This window comes from Asparagus officinalis, chromosome 6 (genome assembly GCF_001876935.1).
Source record: "Asparagus officinalis chromosome 6, Aspof.V1, whole genome shotgun sequence".
Classification (NCBI taxonomy): Eukaryota; Viridiplantae; Streptophyta; class Magnoliopsida; order Asparagales; family Asparagaceae; genus Asparagus; species Asparagus officinalis.
Window position 1 is genome coordinate 15,046,613 of NC_033799.1, and position 15,799 is coordinate 15,062,411.

General features: G+C 35.1%; 1 protein-coding gene across 1 annotated transcript in view; it reads left to right on the forward strand.

Annotated features, from left to right (window-relative positions):
- The window catches only part of LOC109844295 (protein DEHYDRATION-INDUCED 19-like), a 20,139-nt gene extending 15,142 nt beyond the window's left edge, over positions 1 to 4,997 (forward strand). The window contains exons 4-5 of the mRNA XM_020413280.1: positions 803 to 1,080; positions 4,495 to 4,997. Of these exons, the coding sequence (XP_020268869.1) occupies positions 803 to 1,080; positions 4,495 to 4,591 (375 nt within the window). The 3' untranslated portion in view covers positions 4,592 to 4,997. The remainder of the gene's footprint in view (positions 1 to 802; positions 1,081 to 4,494) is intronic.

Sequence of the window (15,799 nt, forward strand, 5' to 3'; positions counted from 1 at the left end):
AGAAAAAATTATTTTCTACAATTTCATACTTTATTAAATGAATGATTCAACATAAAGTAAGACTGTAAGAGAGGACAAGGATGTTTCCTACACCTGGAAATATAAAGCTTAACGATTTCATTATATGATCTTTTATCTCCAACAAGTTAAATAATTCGATAAAATGTTTCAATAAATTTGATACTACTAAAATATATAATCAATGAATTCTAGAGTAAGACCTAACCATAATGCAAGGTAATCAAATAAAAGGAAGACAATTGAGCATCGATGTCATCCTTCTCTCCAACAATTCAAGATGGGCTCCATGGACGCAATTTGCAAAGCTTGGTCAGGCGAAACTACCACCAATTGTCGAATTCTCAGTTTGGTGATAGGTTGAGGGCGGAAGACCCCTCCATGCTCGACAAATTAATTAGTTTATGTTCACGTGCAACGCGCCTGCTCTATACTAGTTATGGGAAAAAACAACAGTTAATACCTGGACTTTGTTTTATATTTTTTTCCTATCAAGGGCAAGGGATATGTTGTTTCACTTCTATACATAAACTGATAAATAAGAGAACATAAAGAAAGTTAGATAACAAAATAATAGTTAATATATGCACTCACTACTGCTACTAGTTTAAGGTTGGTTAAATTTGAGTGGTGTCAGTGAAATGGGTCAAACCATCACATATCCATTTAGGAGTTGGACCATAAGGCCTTAAAAATAAAAATAAAAATTTTTCTTTAGACACGAGCTTCTCTTTTGGGTACATGTTTAGAAGTTCATTTTCCATTAACTGAGAATCACTTGCAGAGACGTAGAAAATTACGCAGAGTTGCTATTCCCAACAGCCAGGCACTTTCTCTACTTGGAAGAGACCTTCGTGAAGCTCACATGCAGCTTCTTTCAGGAATCGGTGGTTACCAATCAAACAACACTGCTGGATCAACTGCAGTTACTGATTCATTACTTTCATCATTTGTCTTAAATTTCCCAACATCAGAAGTTGAAGACCCATCAAAATCTACCATATTCTCTGCAGAACAATTTATCAGTAGCAGGACAACTCCTTTACCAACTTGGAAATCAAAGTAAAGATTCGACTTCTTTTCTCATCTTTGCTCATTTCCCTTTTCTTGATGTTAGTTTGCCGAATAATGATGCTTTTACTTCTTCACTGATGAACTTTAATGTTATTTAGTGCTAGATGTTATTAGTCCTTACTTTGGTGTTTAATGAATCTTTAATAAGAAAACTTGCAGTCTACTATCCTCAAAAAGGTCTTGAAAGCCAATAGAGCTCTGTTAGTACCTCCTGTTTTGTATGGAAGTCGTATGCTTGCAATATGAAAATCTGCTAGCTGACCCTATAACTTTTAGATACTCAACATCCACAGTTCTTGTAATGTGTCAGAGATTAATACTTTGTTGTTTTATCACTATAATCCTCACTTTCAGTCATTTGATCTATACGAAAAATCTGCTACTTGACAACATAAAATGTAGACAGCAGTATCTAGAATTTTAATTTTGACATAGGTTCTCCTCATTAGGTAGTCACTTTTAACATTTTTGAACTTTTTTCTGGAACAAAGGCCATAGCTGGAAGTATATGCGGCTTCCTGTAACTTACTCCTGACCTTTTACCACCTGAGGCTGGTTTATAGGCCTTGAGATTGTTACGCGTGTCATCTTGGTCATCTTTCTAATAGCAAACTGAGCGCCTTATGTAATGTCACATTAATCTCAAAACAAATAACAAAATATAATATGACTACTTAGATAGTGAGTTTATTAATCATGACATTTAGACAATTTGTAAATCATCTGTTTAGAAATCTTATTTACATTCATATAGTTTAGGGATTTTAGGAGTTTGTCTAGTTAGCTTAGGAAATTGTATTATCATCTCCGTTGTTGTTTGTTTGCATCTAGTGGACTTTTAGAGCCTATATTTCTGTTCCTGCATCCTTCACCATGTACATGATCCGTTTTCCTTTACTGAATTTTCCTTTTCATCTTATGCTTGTGAGATAAGTATTTTATAAGCCACTGAAGGTGGCATCTTCCAAATAGAGCTCTACGGTGCTAGGTAATAGGACTTAACATTGGGATTCATAAAGATATTTAATGAAAGCTTGAAGTCTCCTTTTTTTATATTACTTTTCTAAATTTAAAGCATCATAAGGCATTTATCAATGGCTACATTCACATGTCTGTGGACCACGGAGATGAAATTGTAAAAAGAGTATTTGTCTCTTTTCTAATGATCCTCTTACTGTTGCTATGTTAATTGATTGCTTAAAACTCGACTTTTGTGAAACATGTAAAACCCAGTCCTAAAGCATAATCATGAAACCGCTAGAGAAGAATAGGAGAAATTTTCAAAATAGACCCAATCCCAAATTTATTCCCCAAAATCAACTCTATCTAGTTTTATTTACAGAATTCGACCCAGTTTCGACCACGTCAGCATCGTGGCCAGAAACTGAGTCATTAAAAAAACAATCTCCTAATTTGTCAGGGTTTCCAACCCTGACTAACTAGGAGCACTTCTAATTGTCTGCGGGATTAGCAATCCGACTTAGGGGGTTAAGGGGCCAAAGTATTCGGGGTTGTGAACCCGACCAAAATGGTCGGGGTTGCGATCCCCGACCAATTAATCGGTAATCAAAGGGTGTTGTATATTGTATTGATAATTGAGAGGATTTTATGTGGAGATCTAGTAGATGCTGAGCTGCTGTTATTATAAGCTTACCCACTTTTAATATTTTTCTAATTTGTTAATCTGCATGAAATGATCTTGGGCTACACTGAAGCAACAGTGACATCAACACTGGTCGACACAAGTGGGTCTTTTCCACTGGTACTCCCACTTCCATTCACAATGCTGTCGATGGATGATGCCGCCAGCTTAGCCTGTTCTTGCTTCAATATAAGATCCTTGTGGCACTTGGAGCACATATTCTCATCCGTATGTGCATCCTTTTCATTAGGAACTGTATTAAGACCATTTTGGTCGGGGTTCGCAACCCCGCCCATTTTGGTCGGGGTTCACAACCCCGAATAGTTTGGCCCTTTAACCCCAAGTCGGGTTGCTAATCCTGCCGAGAATTAGAAAACTAATTAGGAGATCACTTTTTTTTAAACGACCCAGTTTCTGGCCACGATGCTGACGTGGTGGAAACTGGGTCGAATTCTGTAAATAAAATTGGATAAGGTCGATTTTTGGAATAAATTTGAGTTTGGGTCTATTTTGAAATTTTCTTGAAGAAGAATAAGGTGTTTGTGGTGAACAGAGAAGTTTAGAGAATGCACTGTATCATATGTCTCAGCAAAATGGAGCAACAAAAAGAAGAAACTGCAAATTGATGAACTGGTTCATTGCATGATTTGCGAAGGTCATGCAGATGGATATTGTTCAGTCCTTATGTGTGAACATGTCCTTCTGCATGCAGTCAGTTATCCAGGTATATAAGTTTTGTAAAATTTTGCTGGTTGTCTGCTTCTTCTATTACCGTCATCTTGGTAATAATGATTTTCTGTCAACACTTAGATTTAGGAGGGTCTAAAAACATACTTGATTCTTTGCTAGCCTATATAGGTCAGCTACTATGCTGGCATAAGAGATGGATGGTGAGTAGAAGTCCCCCCCTCCCTTTTAAGAAAAAAGAAATCAATTGGAGATGTGAGGTCTAGTTGAATCCATGTTGCAAAACTAATTTCCTAATCTACTACCAGTTGTTTCTATAAACATCCAAAGGTGGTTGTTTCTGAATGTAGATAGCTCGCATGTATGCAAATATCTATTCTTAAAAGATGTATACTACGTTGCTACTTATCTTTAAAGAATGCATTTATACCAAGAGGCAGTCAAAATTTTGTATGAAATAATGAAATAATTTATTTCCACCAAAGCATATATCATCTGTTCTTGGAGGCTTAACAGAGTATATAGATACTTGCTTTCCCAGTCCTACACCTTGTGATTAAACAGACATGCATTATTTCTTATCCATTTTTTGAGCTTTTTTTCTGCTTGTGGTGGAAGTGTACTGGAGCATAACCTCTGTGTTTCCTCTATTGGTATTTTCATAGTGGATTATATATCCTGTTTTATGCTTTATAAATTTTGTTACATCTGTTGGGTCTACAGGTTGCTTGTCCTGTGTAAAAACTGATTACTAGAGGATACTTTTTGTTACTGCAGGTTTGTTGTCTGACTTTGAGAAGAAAACTAATTTCAATCAATAAAATGTGTAGCTGATCAGGATGTCTGTTCTTGTGTACTGGACATAACTGACGTGATAATAAAGTGTTCGCTCTGAAAAATGATTGTTATTAGCATCTGATTGAAGTTTGATACTATCTAGTTTTATGTCACTATCTTTCGTGTTTAGAAACTGCCGGAAGTGTTTTGTCATTTACATGTTTCTATGTGCAATTCCTACTACATTAAGATTATACATGGCTTTAATCATATCCTGAATATACATCTTTTGGCAGTCTCAATCTTTCTCTGAGTCGCGAGGAGAGGGAGCGAAAGCAGAAGCAGGTTATGTTCACTCAAGACCTGCTTCTCTCCACTTTGTTTGGGGATTAACTGAAGCAGTGAACAAATAGGCTCTATTGGCACATGAAGGCATTATTTATTGCTTCGAGTTGCGTCGACAGTGCATCAAATTCTTGATAAATGATTTTCCGCTGAATCTAAAAGTTGCAGTATACAGTCCAGGAGCCTTAATGCTGCATGTTTATGGGACAATCCTGAGGGTGCCTCTGTTCTTATGTATTGAGGCAGTGATGGATGACGTCTCTTTCAACTGAATTCAACTCTTGTCTATGCGATAACAGTTTTTACATTCCAAAACTTTATTTTTATGAAGTGATTATATGGCTTGATGAGCTTAATAGATCTTGTTTGTTGCAAACTGAAAATCAACCAGAGGGGAAAAAAATAGATTTTATGTATTTATTACTTGTAAATTGGGTGTCGGGGGCAATTTTGATATTATTTTCTTGGTATTAGAATTTTGATATTTTATTTCTGATCTCTTACTTTCCCTGTGAAAGTGATAGTATAAAAATGTTCAATTATCGGTGGTAAATTTTTTACAGTCATGGCTCGGTCTTTTACTCGTTACTGCCCCCCACCCCAATTCATGGAACCTAAAAAAAAAGAAAACATAGCTGAACGTTGCTGCGTATTTTAAAAAAAAGGCTATATATGGATAAATTTTCAAAACCAACCCTTTTCACTATTTATTTTTAAAAAACGATTGTTTTTGCAAAAATTTTCAAAAGTCGACTTGGTTTTAGTCCTGGAGCTAAAACCAGATCGGTTTTTAAAAAATTTTATCCGAAACTTCACGGGAGTTGAACTCCCGTGAAGTTTCGTAGTTCAATTTTTTTTTTTGAACTGCTAAACTTCACGGGAGTTCAACTCCCGTGAAGACTCCCGTGAAGTTTTGAACCCCCGTGAAAACTCCCGTGAAGTTTAGTAGTTTTACTAAACTTCACGGGAGTTCAACTCCCGTGAAGTTTCCGAAGTTTTTTTTCCTAAAAACCGAACTGGTTTCAAACCAGCGCCAAGGCTGAAACCAGGTCGGTTTTTACAATTAAGTTTGAAAGGGGTTATTTTCTGGGATTAAATTTCCAAATAGGTTGGCTTTGAAAATTTGTCCGGCTAAATATTAGAAAACCTCCCTTAACTTTTGTATATAGTTTACTAAAACTGACGTAAATATGAAGCATCAGAGCTCGTAAGTGAAACCAAGGAGGGTACATAGTCTTTCTTTCTTGAGGCCGTAAAATTTAGATTCCATTAATGAAAATAGAATGTATATAGTTTGCTAAAGAGGCTTTTGTCGATCTTTATTGAATCTAGAGTTCAAGTGTCTGATGCATTCCATTGGATTAGTTTGTTTCCAATTTAATAAAGACTCAAGCCAAAAGCCGTATGCGCACACAGCAATTGTTTATGTGCCACCGCCGCCTGTAACTTCATTTCACACACACACACACACAAAGTGTGAGATCAATTTTGATCAAAGTTCGAAGTCCTGAACCTGATCCAATTTTGAGTGTTTTTCTGTTTGGCAAAAAACTAGGTCAATGTTGGCCCAATTTTAATAAGCCAAAAAAGCCTCCTAAATTGATTTTACTTTGGACCAACCCTTCACTAGTCCAAACTAAAAGCGGTTTAGACTGAAACTGGACCAAGACTAAGCTTGTCCCACTTTTTAACATTTTTCCAAACACACTCACTGTTTAGCAACTTCCCTACTTGAAGTTGAAGCAATCAAATTTTAGCCTGATCTAATTTTGACTAAGAGTCAGACCACAAATGATCTAATGGAGGTGTTAGTCTAAAAAAAAATCAGATTATGTCCGATTCGAAAAAGTTTTAGTAGAAGGAGAATGAAGGGCCACAAAATTGGGACAAACTAAAACTCGAATCAAATGAAAAATAGCCAATGTTTGCTCTTAACCAGTTTAAAAACAAGTTTAACTCAAAATTAATTCTATAAAAAGAAGCTTATACTTATCGAGACGAGGTATAACAAGACTATTATTAATAGTTTAATTTACAAATCGCCAAACTGACCCTTAGAATAGTGATTTTTCAACCTTGGTCCCATAAACTAGACGATACTTTGTCTACAGGGCAGACATCCCATTTTGTTATTATTTTGTGTCTTTCTTTCTATTTATTATGGGTCCTCTTATGGGAGCATAATAATTAAACACCTGGATCCTTTTTAGCCCATAATGACATCATTGATCATTCAACGTGGAAATAAAAAGCCAAAAGTTGTGGACAAACATCTGTGAACCAAATCTCAACCTATTATGTGATAAAACAATAACGTTTGTTTTTCGTCCCCGGACTGCAGGGTATTATATTCCTCAGATTATAATATTGGGATGACATTATCCTGAGACTATTTTAGTCCAATCTAATATTTATTTTAGCACGGATTAACATTCAAACTAACTTAAAATAGTCTAAATTGGTGTTTGTTTTTAAGAGGATTATGACCGTTCGGATTATATAATAACTAAAATGATATTTTTACCCTCAAATCAAAGAATACCGTATTAATACATCTGTTTGGGAAAAGAATTAAATTTTAGGCTTAATCTTATCTAGAAAGTCAAAATATACTTGAATAATTTAAAAAATGTTACAATATATATTTCCTTATTATTATTTAGCGTGAAACAATAAAAAAGATATTGTCCATTAGATTATTGTTAGTAGCATTGTTGACCATATCATATATTATTTAAAAATAATTTCTAGCAGGAGGGGGAGGACATATATCATACTCTCTTTAAAAGAGGGAGTTGTGAAAAAACTTTTCATGGACTATATTGTTCATATTCTTTTTTGATATTATATTCTAATCATAAATTAACTAAATTTAATTATCATTATTAATTAATCATATTACATGCCACTTCAATTTTGTCAACTTGGCCCTAACACTTCTAATATTATTGTAAAACTCTCATATTAATTATTAATAATGCATAATACTATATTAATAGACAATTGCAAGTTAATAAATTATTTTGGAAGGAGTAAAAAAATATAGAATTGTCCTAAAATTATACCATTGTACTCACATAGGAAAATTATGAAGAATATTCTTGTGTATATAAGCACAAACATGCAATTTTGGAAAACATTAGGATATTTAAGTGCATTAAGATATAAGTGGATGTATATGAGTGTAACTATCGTAAGTTGTAAGGTATTTAAGTTTAATTAAGCCTATAAAGATTTGAAGCCTTTGTTAACCACAAGCAATAGTAAGTGATCCCTTTGATAAATATTATTCATCGTATAATATTAGGCCAGAGACCTAGCTTATATTTATATAGTATAGAAGATGTGGAAAAATTTAAGCATCATATTTTGAATAATCTCAAGTTTCCTATTCTTTTTTTTATATTATATTCTAATCATAAATTAATTATAATTATTAATTAATCATATTACATGTGTTATGGTGATCTCATTTCATCAAATTGCAACTCAGTGCCAAGCAATAGATAAGTGTACTCTTGCATGCTATGCCCCAATTGACTTGGCGGTCGAAGACCAATAGGGACGACAACTCAGCCAACCTGTCGAGTTGACATCCCTCCATGTCGACTCAAAAGACGGTACTCTTCACCCCCTTTGTTGAAGACAGACTCGCAACGAGCCCAGTTAACCAACTACTTGACGCCTCACCAAGACGACTCGAAAGGCGTTACTTATCGGCGAAGCTAGAGGACTATTCTCTCCTCGAGCCTATCCTCACTGGCAACGTGTTAACATCACATTTAATGCATGTCAGACGCATTATGCCCCTAGTCCCAATAGTCATCATGACTCATCGGACCATATGGACACTGTCATGCTGCCCATCACTTCCGGTTTAATGCTGAAGTGATCTTTCCTCCACTCGCCAGCCGACACCTATAAAGCAGGTGCTGACACAGCTGCCAGCCCACATTTTGCCATCGCCTCTAAGTACTCAGTTGAAATAACCAATCTACCCTTATACCCTAGGTATAAATACATGTACTATTTCAACTTAGGGGAGATCTGGGGATCTAGGGATGGAATTTTGGATTCTAAAGGAGATCTCAATTTACAAATCTGATCCAAAAATAATCAAGCTGCACACAAGAATTACCACAGTTCTTATTTACCCCACTCAAGTTCATCAGCTAACTTGATTGTCTGAGGTACAACAGGGGAACCAAACTCCATCCTCTTACAAACTTCTGCTTGTGCAGATTCGTCTACCTTGTTCAAAGAACCAGACATAAAGTCAGAGAATAAAGCGGTCTCATCATCAATCCTCAACAATCTCATCCAAACACGGATATCTACTAACTGTGTGATAACTTAACATCAACAACATGCCACTTCAATTTTGTCTAACTTGGCCCTAAAGCTTCCGATGTTATTATGAAACTCTCATATTAATTATTAATAATACATGATACTATATTAATAGATAATTGCAAGTTAATAAATTATTTTGGAAGGAGTAGAAAATATAGAATTATCCTAAAATTATATCATGACACTCATATAGGAAAATTATAAAGAGTAATCTTGCGTACATAAGTACAAACATGTAATTTTAGAAAATATTAGGATACTCAAGTGCAATTAGATATTAGTAGAGGTATATGAGTGTAACTTTTGTAAGCTGTAAGGTATTTAAGCTTAATTAAGCTTATAAAATTTTGAAGCCTTTGTAAACCACAAGCAATATCATGTGATCCCTTTGATAAATAATATTAATCATATAATATGAGGCTAGAGGCTTAGCTTATATTTATATAGTATAGAAAATGTGGAAAATTTTAAGCATCATATTTTAAATAAGTCTCAAGATTTTGAATTATAAATAAAATTATATACTTCTCTTAGAATCATACTCCCTTTAAAAGAGGAAGTTGTAGAAAAAATTTCTATGGACTATACTACCCCTATTTTTTAAATATTATATTTTAATCCTAACTAAAATAATTAATTATTATTGTTAACTAATCATATTATATACCACTTAAAGTTTGTCTAACTTGTCCCTAAAACTTCAAATGTTATTGTAAAACTCTCATATTAATTATTAGTAATGTCTTATAATATATTAATATACAATTGCATGTTAATAAATTATTAATAAAAGAGTAGAAAATATAGAATTATCCTAAAATTATACCATTATATTCATATAGGAAAATTACAAATAGTATTCTTGCATACAGAAGGTACATACATGAAATTTTTAAAAATATTAGGATGTTTAAGTGCAGCAAGATACTAGTGGAGGTATGTAATTGAAACTTTTATAAACTATAAGGTATTTAATTTAATTAAGCCAATACAAATTTAAATCCTTTTTTAACCACAAGCAATAGTAATTTAATTAAGCCAATACAAATTAAAGCTTTTTTTTTAACCACAAGCAATAGTATGTGATCCCTTTGAGGGTTAGCTTATATTAATATACTAGAGGAGACGTGGAAAAATTAAAGCATCATATTTTGAATAATCTTAAGATTTTAAATTATTCCTGAATTTATATACTTTACTTAGAAAACTTTAAAAGAGACTTTAGAAGGACTACTACAAAGTGTTATGCATCATATACATGCTGGACAAATAAAATCCATGATATTGGATTGCAATAATCAGGGTTATGTAAAAAATATCTGGGTGTCATATGAAATAATCCTCATACATAATATAACATTATAATCTATAATCTCAGATATTGATGAATTTACAACATAAGAATTTGCGTCAAGATATATGCTTAAGATTTGAGAGAGTTCAAAGTGTAGACATTTGGAATATGAATTGTGGCTTTTGTGACTTGTGTTTTAGTTTTGGCTTCCAAACACGACCCAATACCAAGCCCACAATCAAATTAAAAATGTCTCGATTTTGTTATACCAACCAATATTTTTGATAATGATCGATATATGAGAAAAAAATCCCCAAATAAAAAAAACAATATAAAATCATAAATATTATCAAGATAAAGTATTTAACATTTTATGTCAGTCGATATAGCGATATATCGGCCGATATTTCATATCTTGCCCATAAGAACAATATTTAAAGGTAATTTAGATATCATTTCCTTGATTTTAAATCTCCAATAATTCTATATTATTCCCTTAAAAATTTGAAATTGCTTATAATTTAGGGATAAATATTAAATTATAAAACATTTAAGGGACAAATATATAAATAAGCTAAATATAAAAGAATAGTTAATTTTTTAAAAACTTTCTCAACTATGAGGAATGTCTCAAAAAACCACTCAAATAATTTAATTTGACAGAGCCCCCTAAGTATAGAGGTGTTGTAGAGAACCTTTCTTAATTTTGGTGCGATTTTAGAAAATACCCTTTAATTTAGCGTGTCTTATAAAAACTCTCCTGGTCTTTTACACATGGTGTTAGTCAATTGGGACATTTTCATGCAAAATGGGATAATTGTTAAAGTGGAATAATATTTCGCTAGTGGGATATTTTAGTGGGATAACTAGGAACAATTTTGTGAAGCGGGATATTTTGATAAAATAACGTGGGATAAATTTTTATAATCATGAAGTATATATTTATGCATTTTGAAGATATAAATACTATTTATGTATTTTAAACTTACTATTATTAATTGATAATTGCTTACAAGAATGTTCGTTACTATTAAATAACTTTTGGTTAGACTATAAGATATTGACAATTATTATTATGATGATGGTCTAATGATGGTGATAACCGTAATAGGAAATAAGTAAAGAAAAAAATAAAAAATAACAAAATAAATACAAGTTCTAGTTTTTTACCACATAGTTCCAAGCTAAAACTTGGAATAATTTGAAAGGCTAGAACTCTCATTTTTGTATAGAAAAATAAAAAAAATGGGATAATTTTGTACCATTATCCCAATTCTAGTTTTGTTAAAGTTCTGCTTGACTAACACTGTAAAATTTTATTCTAGTTTTAGTTCTATGTGACTAACACCTTAAAATTTTGTTCTAGGTTTAGTTCTATGTGACTAACACCTTAAAATTTTATCCCACAGATTATGCCAGTTCTAAATTTAAGTTCTAGGTGACTAACCCCCCCTTAACAAACTACTTAATGTAAAAGACTTTAATATGTGATTTTGTCAAAATTACCCTATTGAAGAAATCCATTTTAGTTAAAAAGAAACTCTCAACCGATAATAAAATGATTACGACCAATTTACAGTTCTTTTACTTCTAAATCTTCACTTTTTCTTTCATCTAGCAAAAACCAAGCTAATTCATTTACGTTTGAGGGATATTTTGGTCTTTCCAAGTCAAGTACTTATCATAATGAATTCGACTCAATGATATTAGTTTTTAGGGGTTAATTGAGAAAAGTTCATAGGTTAAATCAAAATTTTACAGTTGAGATAGATTAACTACAACACCCTAAATTTGACGAATATAGATTTACTCATTTTAAGTAGTTGCAGGGGGAAGAGGGGGGTGTTTAACATTTCCCCTATAATTGAGGGGAAGTTTTCTAAAATTAACCCTTAAACAAAGTATAATTTAAGACACATGTGACATCAATTTTATAAGAGTAGATTTTATAGCAAATCTATCAGTACCTCTGAAAATCCTTTGCTACAAAATTGATGCAAACATTCTGAATCTACACTAGATGAGAGCAACAAAGGTGAAATCGGATGTGACGAGAGCATTGATTTTCTATTTTTTTTTATATAACTAGATACGCCTTGAGAAAAATAATCGCATAGAAAAGTATTTTGTGGAAAACACAACAACGGGAAAAGAAAATCAGTAGTGGGAAAAGAAAATTTGCGGGAAGAAAAAAGTGAGGTAGTGTGCTTTTTTGTCAAACCCTCAAATGATTAATACCTGGACTATAAAGGTGAGGAGTGGGGCGGGTTTAGTTTAGTTCCCTTCTTTGGTATTAAGTAGTCCCCACTTAAAAATAGTCCGGGCCAAATTAAAAACAAACAAGGGCTAAAGAGTTGGTGAGTCTGGACTATTTTAAAACAGTACCTCCCTATTTAAAAAATAAACAAAGCCTAAGGGAAATACCAAAATACTCACTTTTCAAGGAACAATTGCTCTATTATGCATCTCACGGCTATTATAATGGATACATTTTCTTATCTAGCATATTTAGAAATTATTTCCAACTTACATAGAATCAAAATTGAGCTGCGTTGTCATGCTTAATCCAATGGCTTTAATTTCGGGGCTTACAGAGGAGAAGATCTTGGTGTGCTCAGGCCTAACAACATTTGCTTATATAAAGTTTTCCTGTTAAATCTGTCAATATTAAATGATCATGTTCATTCGTTGGAGGCCTTGAATTGAATGATATAGTACTTAGTACTTTTCATTCAGTGATACAAACTTCATCATTCATATGTTAATCACAAGTTTCTCTCAATTATTGAGTGCTTGTTGATTATATCAAAGGTCATGTTTACTTGCTTGGCTGTCATTTTCTTTCTTTCTTTTCCTCTTCCTCTTCCTCTTCTTCTTCATTTCCCCCCTCTTTATGTTACTCATGGATGTAAATGCCTTTTTTCCCCCTCTCCAAAATAACAAAGAAAATAAAAGGTGAAGCCTTGGCCGAACATAAAAAGCCTGAAAGAATGAGAGAAATTCAATCCAAATGCATTTTTGGCCAGTATATTTGTAATTACAGCGTGAGCAGGTTCGCCAATGATAAAGTTTAGCCATGTCAAGGTCAAGATGAAAGATCGAAAGACGCTTAGGAATAGTATGAGCTATGCTGAGTACTGCCCTATGAAATCAATGGAGGCATCACCTGGATGTGGGAAGATAATAACTTGTTCTCTATAAAAGATACCTTTCGTTATATCTGTTGTGACTGATGCTTTGAGAAACCAAACCAACGAACGCCGAGAGAAAGACCAAACAAAACACAAACACCAAGGTTTTACGTGGTTCGGCAAATTGCCTACGTCCACGGGGCAAGAAGGGGGTGGGTTTTTCACTAATAGAGAAGGAGAGTACAAATTGAGATTACAAATCGCTCAAACGAACCAACTAATCTCACCAACAAATCTCTCAATCTCTCAACCAATAACCCTAACAAATAGCTCAGAAAGATCTCTCTTTTTCTGTGCTCCAAAACCCCAAAACTCTCCTCACAAAACCCTCAAATCGTATTGGTATTTATACCAAAACAGAAACCCAAACAGACTGCAAATAGGAACCTGAACTTTCCAAAAAACCCGTCATAAGTCGACTTATCAGTCTGCATAAGTCGACTTGGCAGAGCGAAAAACAGCAACTGGAGAAGAGATCATAAGTCGACTTATCAGACCTGATAAGTCGACTTGGCAGAGCAAAAAACCAACAATCCAGAGCAGAACGTAAGTCGACTCATGCACCAACATAAGTCGACTTACCATAAGTCGACTTATGCCTGTGCATGAGTCGACTTATGACCAAAAATCTGCTTTTTCCAATTCTTCTCCACAATTCTCCACCTCGGCGAAGTTTTCCCAAAACTGAGCCGACACCAACCAAACAAATGCCTCACATGCTGAGACCCAAATGAGAGTGCGAACACTCACCCCAAATGTCGATGTCGCTCACCAAATCGGCTGCATCAAAATGACTGCCTACGTATCCTTTGCCCAAGGAATCAAGCCTTCACGTAGTTCACCCAAACGGCCTCCAAAGGCCCTCAATCAAATAGAAAAGTCTGCAACTCTTCTCCAATATCACCAAACGATCTGCAACTGATAGTATTCCCAATGACCCCAAATTGAGACAAATCAAACACCTCCACCTGAGGTAAACCAATGGCCATATCCAAACTATATCTACCAGCTGCAACTGAATCCAAAACCAATCCATCATCTGCATCCAAAACCAAATGATCTCCAACCTGTGTCACCTTAGCTGGAATCCCAAATGACGCAGTATGATCTGGAGTATGTGGAGTAATCTCCACCCAACGTGGAGTAGCATCACTCTCCACCTGCTGCGATATCCAAATGACCTGATCAACACTCTCCACCTGCCGAGAGTCAAAAGTGACATACCTGCTCAGAACAAAATCAGAAGCTCCCAAACGATAATCAACTGAGCCTCCGAACCCCAAACGCGCAATCGGATCCAATCTCACATCCACGATGTGACCAAATGCTGGGTATCCAAATATCCGACGCGACCCAAAATCTGAAGCAGCTCCACCAGATCTAATAACTCCTAAAGCAGCAGTCGGCGACCTATGCATAAGATGACCCAAATATGTCGAAGCCCGCACACCAATGCCAATGCTCGACATCAAACGCCGATCCTCCTCCAGAAAGGAACGACCCATCGAAACTGTCATCTCATCTCGTCGCCCCAAAGTCTCCACACCAATGAAGTGTCTCCTATTGCCGTGAGCTCGGCACCAACGCAAGAAAGGACCCCTACCAAAGCTGAAACAATGAGTTACCTTTCTGCCAATACACTTCTTCCAATTGTTGTTGACTTCTAGGACTTTACACCAACGGGAACTGGTCGCGACCCAATAATGCCTAGAACAATCACCAACTGTGGAAACCAAGATACGATTACCTCCCAATGATGCCTCCTTGGAAGGCCCCCAAATGCCTGACTGAACACCTCCAAAAAGACCCCTCGCTCGATGGATAGAAGTGCCAAACTCCACCACGGTCTCGCTCATCCTAATGTGCTCACAGGACTTCAATCTGCAGGTCATAGCACTCCTCAACAACCAATGCACGGTATTACCAATCATATACCCCAGCACCAAACAATGCCACAGTCTAGCCGAATCTGATGAAGTCGTCATTTCCCTATCAATCACCGTGCTTCCGTGCAAATAATACAAATTTCTTCTTCTGACGCCCTTCATCACAATCATGGACCCAAATGTAACCTTCAAGCGTGCATCCGCCAAGGTCACCCTATAGCCAGCTGCCTCCAAAGCTCCAAGTGAAATGATGTTCTTCTTCAACTGAGGAACGAACCTCACTCCAACCAACTCCCGAATCACCCCGTCACTCATCCTGATCCGAACAGTACCAATACCACCAATAGAGCATTTGTGATCATTCCCCATGAGCACGAAATCCCCTCTTTCCAACTCCTGAAAGCTGGAGAACCAATCCCTCCTAGGGCAAATGTGGTATGTAGCACCCGAATCCAATATCCACTCTGTAGAGTAGGCAACACAAACTGACGGCAGTGCAGATAACGAGTAGCCCGAAGAATCCGAATCTGAA